This window comes from Hemitrygon akajei, chromosome 10 (assembly GCF_048418815.1).
Source record: "Hemitrygon akajei chromosome 10, sHemAka1.3, whole genome shotgun sequence".
NCBI lineage: Eukaryota > Metazoa > Chordata > Chondrichthyes > Myliobatiformes > Dasyatidae > Hemitrygon > Hemitrygon akajei.
Window position 1 is genome coordinate 144,327,180 of NC_133133.1, and position 15,566 is coordinate 144,342,745.

A 15,566-nucleotide genomic window follows, 5' to 3' on the forward strand; every position below is an offset into this window, starting at 1 on the left:
TGGTTTTGCACAGAGAGCTCACCAACTCATACAGTCACCTTATAGATCTGACGATTTGCTTTTATGTTGTGATTTGATTTTATTGTTCTCTGTCGCTGTTCTATTTTAGAGCGTTGTCCTCAGTTGTCGCCTTGGGAGCGAATATCATTTGCAACAAGATCCCAGGACTGGCGCCCCGGCAGCGGGCGATCTGTCAGAGCCGTCCGGATGCCATCATCGTGATCGGGGAAGGGGCGCAGATGGGAATCAACGAGTGCCAATATCAGTTCAGGTACGGCCGCTGGAACTGCTCGGCTCTCGGAGAGAAAACCGTCTTCGGACAGGAACTAAGAGTGGGTGAGTAAGACAGACTAAAATCATTATACGGCAACCCTCAATGGCGATGTAAGCTTCTGTTATCTGAGCGAGTGGGGGCCAGTGTTGTCCCTGTCTTCAGTAACTTACTGCTGTTACCTTAGAGTGAGCAGGTTTTGCATTCTTGCCCTTGGGGTCATTTTGTTTTAACACGTGCCTTTTCTAATTGTTCACCCTATACCCAGTTAAAGTCCGAATAGTTGTAAACAATTTGTCTTGCACTTCTCATTGCTGTTATTAATTGTCTCAAAATACTGCCGTTTGGAACTTGGATAATGCCGAAAGTAGATTTGAAAATTATGCTGACAATATTAACTGGCAACTCAAGTATTGCTCCGGCGGCTCCTGTAATTGCAGCACACGCCTTCTAAAACAAAGGGGTATTGTTTCCGTTGGAGGAGAGGAATGTGTTACCACTCTGATGGATGTGATATTGTCGGCTTCCGTCTCAAAGTATTGCCTATCAATCAGACCGATTTTGTGTTAGCAGAGTTAATCAATACATTTACAACCGCGGAGTTCGATGATTTACAAAAGCGGAGATGCAGACAGATGACTCGCAACACTGTTAATAATTTACGCAGTAACTATTTGGAGTAAAATTGCAATTTCCGGTTACAAAATATGAGGCACCTGCTGAATATACAGAGGCTCGGCACCGGATTACACAACGCTGTTTTTATATGTGAAATTTGTTTAAAGATAGGATAGGTAATTATCACGTTCAAAAGAAAAGCACAATTGTCCTTTTATTCTTCCCTGCAAAGTGTGCGTATTTGTCAAAGCCAGCACCTGTTGCCCATCCCTGGCTGGCGACGAGCATCCTCCTTGAATCATTCCAGAGAGGCCGCTGAATGATAGCAGCTACAGGACTGCGGCTCAATCAGTACCTTAAAAACTAGGCTGGATGGTGTAGCAGCTAGCGTGTCGCTCTACACGTTCTGTGAAATGAAGATTCTAGTTTTAGAGGTGATGTTGAAGAAGATTTGCCAGCTGGTGGTGATGCTTCATGCAGAGACTATGTACAGCAGCTAGTGGTGTAAGGAATGAGGTTTGTTTAAGATGATGGAGCGGGTGGTAATCAAGCAGGGTGGTTTGTACGGAGCAGTGTCATGCTTCCTGGTGAATAGGAGATTCTGCGCATGCTGTATCCAGAGTACCACATACTAAGTACTGGAAGAGCTCACTAGGTAGGGTGGTATCTATGGAGAAAAATAAAGTGTGGGTGTTTTGGGCTGAGAACCTTCATCAGGACTGGAATGGACGGGGGAAGAAGCCTATCGCCTTCCAGCTTGTATTCTTTCCTCTCCCCCACCTTCCTATTCTGACTTCTCTCTTCCTTTCCAGTCTCGAGGAAGGGTCTCGGCCCAAAAGGTCGAATCTTTATTCCTCTCCATCACGTTTCCTCAGTATTTTTGCAGCCGCATTTATCCAGGGAAATGGACAGTATTATTTTACAATCCGGAATTATCCCTTGTAGATGGTCTTAGGGAGTTGGAGATGAATTACAGAATATTCAGCTTTCAGCTTGTTGTCCCTGGTCATTATCACAATATTTATACACATACGGATCTGGTTGTTTCAGTTACATTTCTTGTAACTGCCAACCAACAACTCCACCCCCACCCCCTTGCTAATCATGAAATGTTTGGTGTTTTGTAACCAAGCAATGTCAAATTCATTGGATTTGACCAATTGGTACTGATCATTGTAACACGTTTGTAAAACAGAAATTCTGCATGTTATCCAGGCAAGCCGCACGTGGGCCCAAATGACTTCACCTGAAAGTGTCGATTCAGAAGATGGTGAAGAAGGTGTTTCACTCAGTTGCAATCTTTGGTCATGGAATTGAATGAAGGATTTGAGATGTTATGTTACAACTGTACAAGTTGTTAGCAAAACTGCACTTGGAGTATTGTCTGCAGTTCTGGTTGACTGGCTATAGGAAGGATGAAATTAAGCTGCAAAGGGTGCAGAAGAGGTTCACAAGGCTGTTCATGAAAGTGGAGAATTTGAGTTGTAAGGATTGGACAATGCCTTTCCCTTGGAGTAGAGGAGGCTGACGGGTGATATTGTAGAGGTATATAAAATCATGAGGGTCATGTGGTCACAGACTTTTTCTCAAGATAGAGAATTTTAAAATTTGAGGGCATAGGTTTAAGATGAGAAGGGAAGGGTTTAAAGGGATCTGAAGTGCACCATTTTCACATGAGGGTGGTGGCATTGAATGAACTGCTAGGGGAAGGTACATGGATAGAAAGCTTCAGAGCAATCTGGGCCAAACGCATGGACAGATTGAGTGAAAGACTTGTCTCAGTGCTCTTTACTCAATGACTCTCAATCAAAGTCACAGTAAATTTATTATCAAAGTGCATATATGTCACCATATACTACCTCAAGATTCATTTTCTTGCTGGCATTTATAGAAAAATAGACATTCTATAAATTTTATGAAAAACTATACATAAACAAAGATTGACAAGCAACCAATCTGCAAAAGAAGACAAACAGAGAAAATAAATAAATAAACAAACAAACAAACTGAGAACATGAGTCATAGAGTCCTTGAAAGCGAGTTTATAACTTGTGAAGTCAGTTCAGTGCTGAGGTTAGGGTTAGGAAGTGGAGTTATCCACACTGGTTCAGTTCATCGTTGAGGTGAGTGAAGTTACCTATGCTGGTTCAAAAGCCTGATGGTTGCAGGGTAATAAGTGTTCAGGAATTGAAAGTTACTGACCCTCTCCACCTCTGATCCCCAAAGGAGACTGGCCCTTGGATCTCTAGCTTCTAAAATGATTATGATCCAACAATCATCATTAACAAGATCTTGAAGATAAATCATCATATATTAATCTCTCGGACCTCAGCAGCTTTCACACAATTACATTTAAATAATATCTTAATGAATCAATAAAGAAATATTTATTTCAAACCCCAATCCCATAATGTTGGTTGTAAATAATATTCCAAGTGCACACGCACATGCAACACTTGCCTGAATTACTGGGAGCTATTTGCTATCTTTGCAATAGAAAGAAAAGAGAGAGAGAGAAATTGCCTTTCAACTCACGAGAGAACATAGGCCATCAACTTTTTTGCTGTTGAAGTTTCCGTAGCAGGTAATTTCTTTTTTTACGAGGTTGAGTTGCTAGCTCAATGGAAAGCGTGCACGGGAGCCGGCTGGATTTGAACTCGGGACCTTCTGCCCCAAAGTCCAGCGCTGATGCCACTACGCCACCAGCCAGCAAATCTTTGCAATAGATTATGAACTTATTTTATCAATTGTAGTGAAGAAATAGAAAGCCTTTGAAATGTAGAAAAATAACTATCCTGAGAACCCAGAGCAAAGCTCTTAACCTTGTGGATCTTTCACTTGACACTATACTCTAACACACACAAAAAGCTGGAGGAACTCAGCGGGTCAGGCAGCATCTATGAAGAGGAGAAAGGAGTCGATGTTTCAGGCCAAGACCCTTCATCAGGACTTCATAGCTATACTCTGTTGTACCAACAACAATGTCCTAATTTGGTACAGTTTGCTGTTTTCCCATGCTTGGTTATTGGTGCAGTCTCAATGGGCTGAAGGGTCTGTTTCCAAACTGTGAATTTTTCTACTGTGATGTGTAGTTGCTTAGCATGAGTGAAAGTAACAACAAAGGTATTTCTAATGACTGATCTTACTTTGATGGACTAACTTGTAACAGAAGCACTGAGGTGAAGCAACAAAGTGTGTCTGGAAAAAAACAATCTTTCAGTCTGTCACACAAATAGTGGTGTTAAGACAATGGGTTTTAATTGGCTGTGGCCAACAGTTCCAAAAGGAACTGCTGGAATTTAGCCACTTAAACAGAAGAAATCTTGAATTTGTGCATCCGAGTTGAATATGAGATTTATTGTTAAATTCCAGGGGCTAAGTCTTTCACTGAGCTCTGTTACTGGACAGCCTGTGGAACCCAACAGTAAAGGCCAGTCTTGTTCGGATTGTACCGGGGAATCACCATTCAGATCTTGCACCAGATCATACTTGGTAGAGGATCCCAATGATTTCAATAGGATTTCTCAGCTTTCAAATGATGAGTCAAGTGCAAATTATGAATTGAATTATTTTTATGTTGTTTTATATTTTTAATTAATTGTTGTAACGTGTTAACTTCTGAAAATACTTCCAAATAAAATTTACTTCAAATTTAATAGTTTTTAAATATTTCAGCATCAGAGATGTACATTTAATGACAAATTTGAGAGAAAGCATAACCCTTCTGTCAAAGTCTGTCTCAGACTAGGTACAATCTCCATGCAACATTGCCCAAAGCCTAGTCACTATTCAAACTCATCACCATCTCAAGATTGTAGAGGGCCATTAAGGGATGAGCTGTGCATGTGGCCCAGAGAAGTCATTATGGTTGGTGATTTGGGTCAACCAATTCTAATTCAGTGAATATTTCCTGTACATTTTACTAGTTGTTTGAGTAAATCTTTTGTAATTTTAATTGAATAACACTCAATGAAACAAAGAATATACTAAACTTATCAAAAATGTTGAACTGCTACAACAACTGAAATACTCCATAACAATTTTGTTAATAGTGAGAGATGGGTAAGGATTATAAATTGGCTTCCTGTTCAAATTTGTGATGTCAGTCTTGTATCCATTATTTCCTTGATACTTTAATTTTGAAGTTTGAACAATGGCAACATAAAATTGAGGAATGTCTAATGGAAGTTGGGGTACAAACAATTCCCTGTCATTTTGAATACACCATATCTACAATAGGCCTTAAAGGTAGATCTAATGTCAGAGAAATGTATACAATATACATCCTGAGATTATTTTTCTTCGCAAACATCCACGAAAATGGGAGTGCCCCAAAGAAAGAATGATTGAATACAATAGAATACCCTCACTGTTGGACTCTGTCTGACTATTAGACGTTGCTGGCTGTATATTGATGAGTTGCAGAGTACCATGAACAGGCAGATTTGCAACTGTAGCTTGCTGCTTCCTTTTGTCCAATTCACGCGAGCAGCTATGGCTCATGCCAGCAGAGACCATTGATGTGAATTAGATCTGTTTTTGGTGCCTCTGTAGAGCAGGGCTTCGGACTACGTAACCATTTACAAAAAAAAACAATAATAAGTTTAAAAGTCAGATATCAGATACAACTTCTGTATTAGGCAACTCTATGGAAAATGATCTAACCAGTAGATTAGTTAGGGTCATGAATCCTGAGAAACTGGTGCTAATGAGTGCAAAATGTTTGCTTCATCTGTTTTAAAGGAATAAATATAAAGTCAGACACTTGAATATTTGCCACAAGATACTCTCTGCAATCAATTTAAAATAATTGCTCCCTACTGAGAATTGTAGCTGTGCTATTTCCACTCATTTTCATCAGTAGATATAGGGTGGTGCTGGGACAATTGTTCTTTAAACAATATTAAATACTGATGCTTACTTATTAACTTTCAAAAGTTAAGTAGTTTCACCATCCCTAAAGGTGGAAGGAAAATGTAGAAAGGTAGCATATTTGCACACAAAAAACCAAATCTGAAATACACAGTGTGTAATCTGAGGTGGTTTCTTTTAGATGTGATCCTAAACTATGACCAATTTGCTTGGTCAAGAAGGTATGACCTATCCCATGACATGTTTTTGAAAATCAAGGAGTTATCACTATTGTACAGACTAACAATGTATCCTTTAAAAAATAATCATGAAAATGAAATATCTGCTTATTATCACATTTGTGGGAGCTTGGTCTAGCCAGATCAGCTGTTTTGTTTTCTGTCTTGCATTAGCAACTACTACTCAGAATAACCCCATCAGCAATAAATGCTTTGGGAACATTTAAAAAAGCATTATAATTTCAAGTTATTTTCTGGATGCTTCTCAGTACTAATCATGGTTTTTTTCCCCTTCTTAAATGAAATGTTTACCATATAAAAATTAACATATTATGTTAGTTGCAGTTTCCTCTTAGGCCACATTAACTTAATATGTCACAGATGTCACAAGTCTATTAATGGTACTGAAGGGAAGGAGGAAGAAAAAGTGAACTGGTTGATTACCAGCAGTGTAAGGATGTCATTTGGAGAGTTTTAACCTCACTTTCCCATTAATGTCGTCAGCATGTGTTACTAATGCACTTGCAGATTTGTTCCTAACAATATCTAGATAAGATGTATATCTTGTTGGTTTTTTTTTAATAGAGGCACAAAAACAATGTAACAGTTCATAGGGCAAAATGCAAAAGTCATTCCCTTCCTTTCAGTTGCAGTAATTCATCACATGCCATCAGAGGGCAAACAGAATCTCTAGTACTTTGTATCACTGACACTGAGCCTTTGGTTACTTCACTTATTCATAAAGGCAGCAGATGAAGCACTCAGTCGCTCTTACTACCTAAAACAAAGTTAGCCAAGAATTTCTGTGTCTCTGTTTTGCTTTCCTTTCTCTGTATTCCAGCACATTTAGCTGATGCAGAGATGATGCCAAATCCCCTTAAAGCTGCGACTGAAGTATCCTGTGAAAGTGCAGAAAGCCTTTTCTGCTGCTTTATTCAGTCCTCACAGAGCCAGTCATCTCAAAGCAACCACTTTAGCATAAACTCTGAACTTTATTTGTATTATTGGACATGATGTAAATCATAATCACTCTATTGTTCATGGAGGAGATCAGAAAATCAGACAGAAAAATCATGGAAAACAGGTTAAACAGCATCAATGGAGAGTGGAGGAATGTGTCAACGTTTTAGATTTAATAACTATAATAAAGTTAGAATTTCTTAAATATTAATTATTTGTCCCTTGCACTGCTGACAAGTGGTGTGGGTGCTTCATTCCTTATTACACTGATCTTTGACTGCTCAGGAAATCCCTATGGTGAACTAGCCTAAGTGGATCCTGAGGTCAATATAATTGAATTGGTCAGAGAATTTTGAAGAATGCTATGTGACAAATATCCCAACACAAAGTCCAGATGAAGACTTTTTGAAGAACCATAATCTGAAAGGGAAAGGTTTGTTGCTTGTTATTTGGCTTATAAGGAGAAAAAGACTTTTAAAAACGTAACAAATTCACTCCAGTTCATTACCACAGGATAACTTTCACTCAACTTCACAGAAAGAAGTTAACTAGATCAGAAGGGAATGGAGGTAGGAATGGAAATATTTATCTAAGCTATATTGCGGTCCCACTTCCTACAACTTATTAGTCATTTGGTTGCTTAGAATTCATATTGCATGCATTCAGTGTGCTTTGGCTATTAGTTAATAGCTAAAGAATAGATTAGCTCTATTTATCACATGTATATCGAAACAGACTGGAATAGGTTTTATGTCAATGACCAATGCAGTCTGAAGTTGTGCTGGGGTCAGCCTGCTAGTGATGTCATGATTCTGGTGCTAACATAGTGTGCCCACAACTTACTGACCCTAACCCCTACGTGTTTGGAATGTGGGGGAAACCAGAGAATCTGGAGGAAACCCACACGGTCACGGGGAGAATGTACAAACTCCTTATAGTCAGCAGCGGGTTTGAATCCGGATCACTGGCATTATAAAGGCTACTGTGCCACCCTCAGTAGTTGTCCAGAAACAAGTTAAACATAATCAATCAAGCAATTCAGTGCCTTAACCAAAAGCTACGTAGATCCCTAAGGATCTTGAATGTTCATAGTAAATCACTGCTTTTGATAGTGATTGCGTTAGTTTGTAAAGTCAACTATAAGGTAGCCACTGTAACAAGCAGTTAAAGATTAATAAAGAGCTATAAACTTGTGATCTGATATATGCATGATGTAACTCAATTGATTTCAGTAACAACATTATTAAAGAAAATACAAAGCTGGCAATATAAAACAAACATATGGGAATGCTACTGTTAATTAGATATCGACAACATTTAAATGCAGCATGTTATTTTGCTTCTATTTGTTTAACTTCATCAGCATCTTCAAAGCCACTAAGCCTTGTTTCTGTAAGGCACTGCTCAGAATCAATTAGTTGTCACTGAAGATTATTAGACGGTCTTTTGATTCTGTGGATGGATATCAATTTAAATGAGCTTTCTTTATTTCCACTAAATACACGTGTAGCCTTTTGAAATACAATCTCTTTATAAGGGTTTGTGTCAAGGCATGAAAATCACCTTGTAAACAATTCCACGATGTATCAAAGTCTTATTTAATCTATTAGTGCCAGGGCTCAAACACTTTTAGTAATCAGTGTGACATGTGCTTTTGTTTGGTTATAAAAACCACTCCAAGCTATTTAATGCATACAGTTCATACACAAACCTTTGGTAACAAGATCTGCAGAAACTCAGTCCTTTTTCATAAATCCTTTTTCAAAAAAGATTTTATTTACTCCACATTATGTATATAATGTAATGTGATGCATAAAATAAACACTATAGTAAATAGATGACTGTTTTTCCAGCACAGTAATTACAATCCAAGTGGCATTCTAACACTGAGGGAGATTGAAAGTAGAAAACTATAGGACAGTTGGCTTAACATTCATCATAAGAAAATGTTAGGTCGTTACTGAAACTACAAACCCTGAAAAAAGCTAATCAGGTAAAGTCAACATGGTTTTGTGAAATGGATATCAGATTTAATGAATGTGTTCGAGTCCTTTGAAGAATTAATGTACAGTAGATAAAGGGGAACTGGTAGATGTGCTGAACATAGATGGCTGATAAGTAAAATGTCACGGTCTAGGAGGTAACAGGTTGGAGTGAATAGAAGATTGGCTGGCCAATGGGAAACAGAGTGGGTGTAAATGGATCTTTTTCTGGTTAGAAAAGACACAAAAGGAGACTTACACTGGAATTAGTGCTGGGGGCTTCAAGTTTTGAATGTTGCACTGATACCAAAAAGACCACATATCCTACTTTATAATATGAATCATAATGAACTGTGCCATTTAGAATTTACTTAAAATTATCCTAATTAATTTATTGAATTCCCACTGCCAAACTCCAGTGTGCCTGTAATCCAGATTATTGAACTGTACAGTATAACTGTACTAAACATTTACACTTAAAAGGACTCTAATTCTCTACTTGTAAAATTCATGTACATAGTCTTTATCCCACTTACACTCTACCTATGCTGCATGCTACAAAGTGCTAATAAACTGTACAATTCTGTATGGAACTCCAAAACATTAAATTCACAGATCAAAGTGATTATTTATTTATTGAGATAGAGTGTGGAATAGGCCCTTCTGGCCCTTTGAGCCACACTGCCAGAAACCCCTGATTTAACCCTCGCCTAATCACGAAACAATTTTAATGACCAATTAATCTACCAACTGGTATACTTTTGGATTGTGGGAGGAAACCAGAGCACCCAGAGGAAACCCACACAGTCACGGGGAGAACATACAAACTCCCTACAGACTCTGGCGGGAATTGATCCTGGGTCACTGGTACTGTAAGGCGTTGTGCTAACCACTACGCCATCCTGCTTCCCCAAAGTAGATTGTTATCAAGATATATACATGTAACCATATACAACCCTGAAATTCATTTTCTTACAGACACTCACAGTAAATACAAGAAACATAATGGAATCAATGAAAGACTGCTCCCAGCACGATGACCAAACAACCAATACGCAAAAGGCAAGCTGTGCAAATACAAAAAGGAAAAAAAACAATAATAGTAATAATAACAATCATAAATAAATAAGCAATGAATATCAAGAACACGAGCTGAAGAGTCCTTGAAAGTAAGTCCATAGGTTGTGGGAACAGTTCAATGATGGGAGTGAGTGAAGTTGAGTAAAGTTATCCCCTCCTGTTCAAGAGCCTGATGGTTGAAGGGGAATAACTGAACCTGGTGTGGGTTCAGAGGCTCCTGTAACTCCTTCCTGATAGCAGCAGTGAGAAGAGAGCACAGCCTGGAAGATGGGGGTCCTTGATGATAGATGCAGCTTTCCTGCGACAGTGCTCCATGTAGATGTGCTCAATGGTGGGGCAAGTTTAACCTGTGATGGGACTGGGCCATATCCCCATACTTTCTGTAGCATTTTACATTCAAGAACATTGGTGTTTCCATACCAGGCCATCATGCAGCCAGTTGAAATGCTCTCCACCACACTTCTGTAGAAGTTTGTCAAAAGTTTTAGATGATATGCTGAATCGTCACCAACTTAGAAGAAAGAAAAGATGCTGCCGCGATGGCACTCACATGCAGGACTGAGGGCAGATCCTCTGAAATGATAACTTAAAGTTGCTGATCCTCTCCACCTCTGAATCCCCAATGTGGACTGGCTCATGGACCTCTGGTTTCCTCCTCCTGAAGTCAATACTTACTCATGCTGACATTGAGTGAGAGGTTGTTGTCATATCACCACTCAGCCAGGTTTTCAATCTCCCTCCTATATTTTGATTCATCACTGCCTTTTATTCAGTCAATGACTTAGCATTGGAGATGTGCTTAGCCCCACAGTCATAAGTATCAAACAGGGGGCTAAACCTTGTGGTGCAGCTGTGCTGATAGAAATTCTGGAGGAGATGTTGTTGCCAATCTGAACTGATTGGGGTCTGTAAGTGAGAAAATTGAGGATCCAGTTGCATAAGGAGCTATTGTGGCCAAGGACTTGAAGCTTATTGATTAGCTTTGAGGAGATGATAGTATTGATTGCCAAGCTGCAGTCAACGAAGAGCATCCTGATGTATGCAACTTTGCTCTCCAGATGTTTCAGGACTGAGTGAAGAGCCAGTGAAATGGTATCTGCTGTTGCCCAGTTGTGACAGTAGCCAAATTGGACAAGATGCCAATCACATCTCAGGCAGGAGTTGATATATTTCATCACCAAGCTCTCAAAACATTTCCTCACAGTGGATGTAAATGCAACTGGATGATAGTCATTAAGGCAGGTTATCACGTTCTTCTTAGGCACCGGTATAATTGAAGCCTGCTTGAAGCAGGTGGGTACCTCAGACTGCTGAAGTAAGAGGCTAACAATGTAGTTGAGCACTCAGCCATTGATCAGCACAGATTTTCCATACTCAGCCCCGTCCGGGCCAGTTGTTTTCCATGGGTTCACCCTCCTGAAGGATGCCCTAATGTCAGCCTCAGCAACTGAAATCACAGGGTCATTGGGGGGCTATGGGAGATCATGAAGGTGCCTCCATATTTTGAAGGTCGAAGTCAGCACAAAAGACACTGAGCTCATCTGGGAGTGAAACCTTGTTGTCACCCATTTTACTGGGTTTCACTTTGTAGGAGATGATAACAGTCAAACCCTGCCACAGCTCTCAAGCATCATTCAGTGATTCAAGTTTGGTTCAGAATTGCTATTTTGCACATGGGATGTCCTTCCAGAGGTCATACTTGGACCTCACTGATCTGGCTTTCAGCAGGTAGCGGATCTTGCGGTTCATCCAAAGCTTCTGGTTGGGGAAAACTGAATGATTTTGTGGGGACACACTCATCTACAACTGTTTTTATGAAGTCCATGATAACTGTGGTGTATTTGTTTGGATCCTCTCGTGAGTACCTGAACACAGCCCAGTCTACGGACTTGAAGCAATCCTGCAGCTGCTCCTTTACCACCCATGACCACCTCTTAGTTATCCTTACTGCTTTGTTATCCTTATCTCTTCGTTATCCTTACCTCTAGAGCCTTGCTCTTTATCCTCTGTCTGTATGTGGGTAGGAGGAGGATAGTCAAGTGATCAGATTTCCCAAAGTACAGTCTAGGCATTGAACAATAGGCATTCCTAATTGTAGTATAGCAGTGTTAGAGTGTGATGGGACCCCTGGTGCTGCAGGTAATATGTTGATAATAGGCGGGCAGAGATTTCTTCAAATGAGCCTGATTGAAGTCTCCGACAATTTGAAAAGCATTGGTAGGATGTTTCTTGTTTGCTGATCGCAGCACTCAATACTTCAAGTGGCTGTTTTACATTTGTCTTTGGTGGTGTGTCAACTGCGGTCAGGATCACAAAGGAGAGCTCTCTTGGTAAGTGGAATGGTTGGCATTTAATCGTGAGAAGTTTCAGGTTGGGGGAGTAAGAGCACGAGACCTCTGTATGGGAGCACCAGAAAGAGTTTATCAAGAAACACAGACTGCCTACCTTATGCCTTCTGTGAATCAGCAGTCCGGTCTATTCTGTGGGTCTTACCAACGTACCAGGCTTGTCCGGAGTGAGTCATGTCTCCGTGAAGCAGAGAATGCAGCAATTCCTCATTTCCCTCCAATACAGTAGTCTTGCCCTTAGGTCCTCAAATCTCATTGTCCAGTAACTGTACATTTGCTATTAAGATGCTGGGTAAAGGAAGTTTCATGCCTTGACTTTTTAGCCTGGCTTGGAGTTTTCCCCTGCTCCCTCTCTTATGGCTATGGTGATTTACCTTCATCTGCTTAAAGGGATTTATATTCATGTAGATCCATTCCATGACCCAAAATTTCATAACGGTGCTTTCAGTTTTTATATGCATCTACTTGGTTGCGCCAACCATAAAATATTCTACTGTTTACAATAATTCCATACAAACTTACTGAATTTATACTGTATGAAACACTATAACGTCTAACTTAATAATGATGTACAGAATCAATTTTGCAATCAAGTATTGCAGTACCACAAATATATTAATTATAGTGTATGGAGTACAGAATATTAGAAACTTTCATTGAATGTTCTAAGGCTGTGCATAAATTCTCATATAAATGGCATCATAAAACAGAAGTTAGGGAATGATTAGCAATGCTGTAACAATTCCATGATTCAAAAAAGTAACAAGGAGTAACTCTGGGAGCCAGTGCATATCAGTGAGCAAAGGAGTGACGGGGAGCAGAGCATCATATGATCTAGGATAATAGGATACTAGGGTTTTGTATGTTCTCAGACTTATGAAGAGTGGAAAAAGGAGGCAGTCCAGGTGTGCACTTTACAGTCAACCAAAAAATACTTAAGGGCTGGCTAAAGTTCTCAGCAGCAAATGAGTGAGGAAAGGGAGATTTCAGGTGATGCTGCAGAGGGTTAGGGCAATGTTGGATATTCATAACAGTGTAAAAATATTAAAAAGCAGTCTCAGTTCAGACTGTTGTTGGCCAGGATGCTGGAGTTAGTGGTGAAGGATCAATACTGGGGAGAAAGTGTGAAAATGGAGGCCAAGCTACGATCTTATCTAATGACAGATCAGGCTCAAGTGGAAGACTGGCCTATTTCTGCTCATGTTGCTTATGTTCTTATTTGTACCTGGGATCAAAATCAATAGTTTTAATTTCCTGATACTTGGTTGCCTTTTCTAGTAAATTATCCTCTTGTAATTTACTTGTTCAATAGACTACAGCCTGAACTGGGATTGTCAGGTCAGCCCTTCGTTTATGAATTCAACAGCTCCTGATTGTCAGATTGTTTTGACCTACTTAAATTCCTGGGATGGGTGATTGTCCTTGGTGTAATCAGACTGAAGAACGAGAGGTGAACTGGTTTTAGCAACATGAAGGATACACAATTCTTACAGGAAGATGCAGGGTGATATTGCTCAGATATCTAGAACTAGGGATTATAGTCTGAAAATAAGGGATCAACTGTCAGAACCGAAATGAGGAGAAATTTCTTCACCTGAAGGTAGTAATTGTCAAGAGGAGAAAGCTGTGTGTATATTCTGTGGGTGAGTCTATTCAAGATGGAGATTTTGGATATTAAAGGAATGGAGGGATATGGAAACAGGAACATAAAGATTCTTGCAGTATAAGGTCAACCATGAATAACAAAATACTGTATATCTGAGGGGCTGGATGGCCAAATATTAAAACATTTAATTATTGCACTGTGTGGCAAAGCTATCAGTCACTCTACTGGATTGCTTATGGTGTGAGTGAAGCCTAGCAATTCGTGATGGTTAACTGGGTGAACCATCAACAATTGACCTGCAGTTAACCCGCAAATAATGCATTTGCAGCAGTTTGAAGGCTTAGTAACCATTTTAAATGCTGCAGCTTGGAAAATACTGTCTCTGTAAAGCTTTATGCCAGGACCAACAAGAGAAATGCATCACTAAACTCACGGCTATGGTTTGGACTTATTTTCTCAGCACACCAGCCACACAGCTTCTTGTTTAACAAATACTCAGCTATTAACACAATCCAATGAAAATTCCTGTTCCTAACCTCATTAGCACTTGAAAGTTGCAGATCGAAAGGAGATCAACATCAACTGTGTGTGTGTGTGTGTGCGCGCGCACGCGCGCGTGTGTGTTTGTGTTTGTGTGTGTGTGCGCGCGCATGTGTGTTTGTGTTGTTTGTGTTTGTGTGTGTGTGTGTGCATGTGTGTGTGTTTGTGTGTGTGTGTGTGCTTGTGTGTGTTAGTGTGTGTGTATAACATTGCAAGATCATTGCATTTTATCTTTTATCTTCCTACCAAATTTAGGGTACCAACATTTCTTGTATTGTAAACTCCCAAATTATTGTTAATTATAACAGTATACAAGAAACCCTAACACATTTGTAAGTGAAAATAACAGCAAGACAGGAGAATTATCAAATGAAACTCAATATCAGGAAATATTAATAAATTAATTAATTAATTAAAGAAATATTCAAATGATACTGGTCAAAGTAGTAGATTTTGTGGAATGCCTTAAAAGAGAGAAGATAGGGAAGTGGAACATTAGGAAGGGATTTCTTGAGTCTAGGGCTCAGGGAGCTGAAATCATGGCCACCAGTGGTGGAGCAATTAAGCGGTGTGAAATGAAAGATAATAGATATCTTGGAGTCTTGCAAGGCTGGGACAAGTTATAGTGACAGCATGCGGGTCAGGTCATTGGAATAATTTGAAAAGAAAGATGAAAATTTTTTAACTGACAAGAGAAAACTTGCAGATGCTGGAAATCAAAGCAATACACACAAAGTGCAGGAGGAATTCAACAGGTCAGGCAGCATCTATGGAAAAAAGTAAACAGTTGACGTTTCGGGTCGAGACCCTTCATTACAACTCTTGAACCGTTGACTGTTTACTCTTTTCCATTGATGCTGCCTGGCCTGCTGATTTCCTCCAGCATTTTGTGTCTATTTTTGAACTGAACTTTTGGTTAATTAGGAATCAATGTAGATCAGTGTGCCCGGGGATGAGGAGGGAGTGACCTTGGTGATCTGTAACATGGGGAGGAAAATTACAAATGACAAGTTAGTGGAGGGTAGAGGATGGTATAGAAGTGACAGGTTCCAAATGGTAAGCTGGTCAAGA

At 39.7% G+C, this 15,566-nt stretch overlaps 1 protein-coding gene across 4 annotated transcripts in view; it reads left to right on the forward strand.

Annotated features, from left to right (window-relative positions):
- Positions 1 to 15,566, forward strand: part of LOC140734764 (protein Wnt-7b) — a 104,308-nt gene that overhangs the window by 18,356 nt on the left and 70,386 nt on the right. For all 4 annotated transcript variants that reach the window (XR_012100609.1, XM_073059229.1, XM_073059228.1 and 1 more), the window contains exon 2: positions 110 to 336. Coding sequence is in view for 3 of the 4 variants with exons in the window: in XM_073059229.1 (XP_072915330.1) it covers positions 110 to 336 (227 nt within the window). In the remaining variant the exon portion in view is untranslated. The remainder of the gene's footprint in view (positions 1 to 109; positions 337 to 15,566) is intronic.